Source organism: Myotis davidii, unplaced genomic scaffold (assembly GCF_000327345.1).
Source record: "Myotis davidii unplaced genomic scaffold, ASM32734v1 scaffold2707, whole genome shotgun sequence".
NCBI lineage: Eukaryota > Metazoa > Chordata > Mammalia > Chiroptera > Vespertilionidae > Myotis > Myotis davidii.
The window spans coordinates 107,865-110,092 of record NW_006297818.1 but is presented as its reverse complement, the minus strand read 5'-3'; the positions used below and the strand labels follow the sequence as shown (position 1 = coordinate 110,092).

General features: G+C 52.6%; 1 protein-coding gene across 1 annotated transcript in view; it reads left to right on the top strand.

Annotated features, from left to right (window-relative positions):
• EFL1 (elongation factor like GTPase 1) overlaps positions 1-2,228 on the top strand; it is a 56,722-nt gene that overhangs the window by 51,438 nt on the left and 3,056 nt on the right. Inside the window, exon 18 of the mRNA XM_006773570.2 lies at positions 2,038-2,222. Coding sequence (XP_006773633.1) covers positions 2,038-2,222 — 185 coding nt within the window. The remainder of the gene's footprint in view (positions 1-2,037; positions 2,223-2,228) is intronic.

The following is a 2,228-nucleotide window of genomic DNA, read 5'->3' as shown; positions in this document are numbered from 1 at the left end:
TAGCACTTTTCCAATCTCTTTTATAATAGACTAGAGGCCCGGTGCATGAATTCAGGCACGGGTGGGGTCCCTCGGCCTGGCCGGTGATCGGGGCTGATCGGGGTGGCCAGCTGGCCGGGGCGAGGACTGTGGGAGGTTGGCTGTGAGGGCGCACTGACCACCAGGGGGCAGCTCCCGCATTGAGCATCTGTCCCCTGGTGGTCAGTGCGCATCATAGCAACTGGTCAACTGGTCATTTGGTTGCTTAGGCTTTTACTAGTATAGATATGGATTAATTTGTTTCCTAACATTGAGTCAACCTATTCTTTCTGAAATATTTGATCAAAACGCATTATCATATTAACACATTGCTGGAATTTGCTAAAATATTTTAAAGATTTTGGTATTTATGCTCATATGTGAGTTAGTGCAGCCTGAATGTTTAAATGATGTTCTGTGAGAGTACACACACTCATACACACACACACACTCACACACACACACACTGATATCCACACACTCACACGTACTGATGTCCACACACACACGCACTGATGTCCACACACACGCACACACACTCACACACAACACACTGTTGTATTTAATCAGCCACCTTAAAACTTTTCTTAGCTCGGCCGGTGCGGCTCAGTGGCTGAGTGTCGACCTAGGAACCAGGAGGTCAGGGTTCGATTCCCGGTCAGGGCACAGGCCCGGGTTGGGGGCTCCATCCCCAGTGGGGGGCGTGCAGGAGGCTGCTGATCCATGATTCTCTCTCATCATGGATGTTTCTCTCTCTCCCTTCCTCTCTGAAATAAGAAAATATATATATATTAAAACAAACAAAAGAATCACTGGAGTAGAGGGGAGAGTGCTGGCCAGGGCAGGGGCCTGGGAAGGGGCTACATCTGGAGCGTTGTCGGAAGAGGTGATCAGGAGCTCCCGAAACCACAGGCGAGGCAGGAGAATGCGGGCTAAGGGAGGGCATTGGGCCAGGAATGGGGAGATGGTGGTGGAGTTTCCGCAGCTTTAACAGCCGGGCGCCTGTGGAGTGAGAGCACACACTGAGGAAGTGGGGAGCTGCCCAGGTGGGAGGGCGGGGCTGCGAGGGAGGGGGTGTGGCCAGGCGGCCTGTGGGATTTTTAGTTTGTTCTTAAGCTGAGCCTGGACCTGAGGAAGGCCCATCGCAAGAGCTGTTTCATTTTATTCTCTCTTTTTTTAAAAAGATTTTTACTGATTTCAGAGAGGAAGGGAGAGGGAGAGAGAGAGAAACATCCATGATGATAGAGAATCATGGACCGGCTGCCTCCTGCACGCCCCACACTAGGGATGGAGCCCGCAACCCGGGCATGTGCCCTGCCTGGGAATCGAACCACTGACCTCCTGGTTTCTAGGTCTATGCTTAACCACTGAGCCACACCGGCCGGGTCATGCTTTGCTTTTTATTTTTTTTTTTAAATATATTTTATTGATTTCTTACAGAGAGGAAAGGAGAGAGATAGAGAGTTAGAAACATCGATGAGAGAGAAACATCGATCAGCTGCCTCCTGCACATCCCCCACTGGGGAAGTGCGCGCAACCCAGGTACATGCCCTTGACCGGAATCGAACCTGGGACCTTTCAGTCCGCAGGCCGACGCTCTATCCACTGAGCCAAACCGGTTTCGGCATGCTTTGCTTTTTAAATAAACACTTATAAAGCATCCATGCTTTTGGAAACCAACATTATTACTGTTATTACTTTTACTATATATTTTATTGATTTCAGAGAGGAAGGGAGAGGGATAGAGAAGAAACATCGATGAGAGAGAAACATCGATCAGTTGCCTCCTGCACGTCCCCTACTGGGGAAGTGCGCGCAACCCAGGTACATGCCCTTGACCGGAATCGAACCTGGGACCCTTCAGTCCCCAGGCCGCCGTTCCATCCACTGAGCCACACCAGCCGGGGCGGAAACCACCATGATGGGGAACAGACCTCAGTTCGCTCGTGGACTGTCCCCGGGCCCGTGAGGCAGCACTGCCTCGCGGGGCTCGTGGGGCTAAGAGACTTGGTGTTGCAGGCCGGGTCTACGCCGTCCTGTCCAAGAGGGAGGGCCGCGTGCTGCAGGAGGAGATGAAGGAGGGCACGGACATGTTCATCATCAAGGCTGCACTGCCTGTGGCCGAGAGCTTCGGCTTCGCCGACGAGATCCGCAAGCGGACCAGCGGCCTGGCCAGCCCGCAGCTCATCTTCAGCCACTGGGAGGTAACA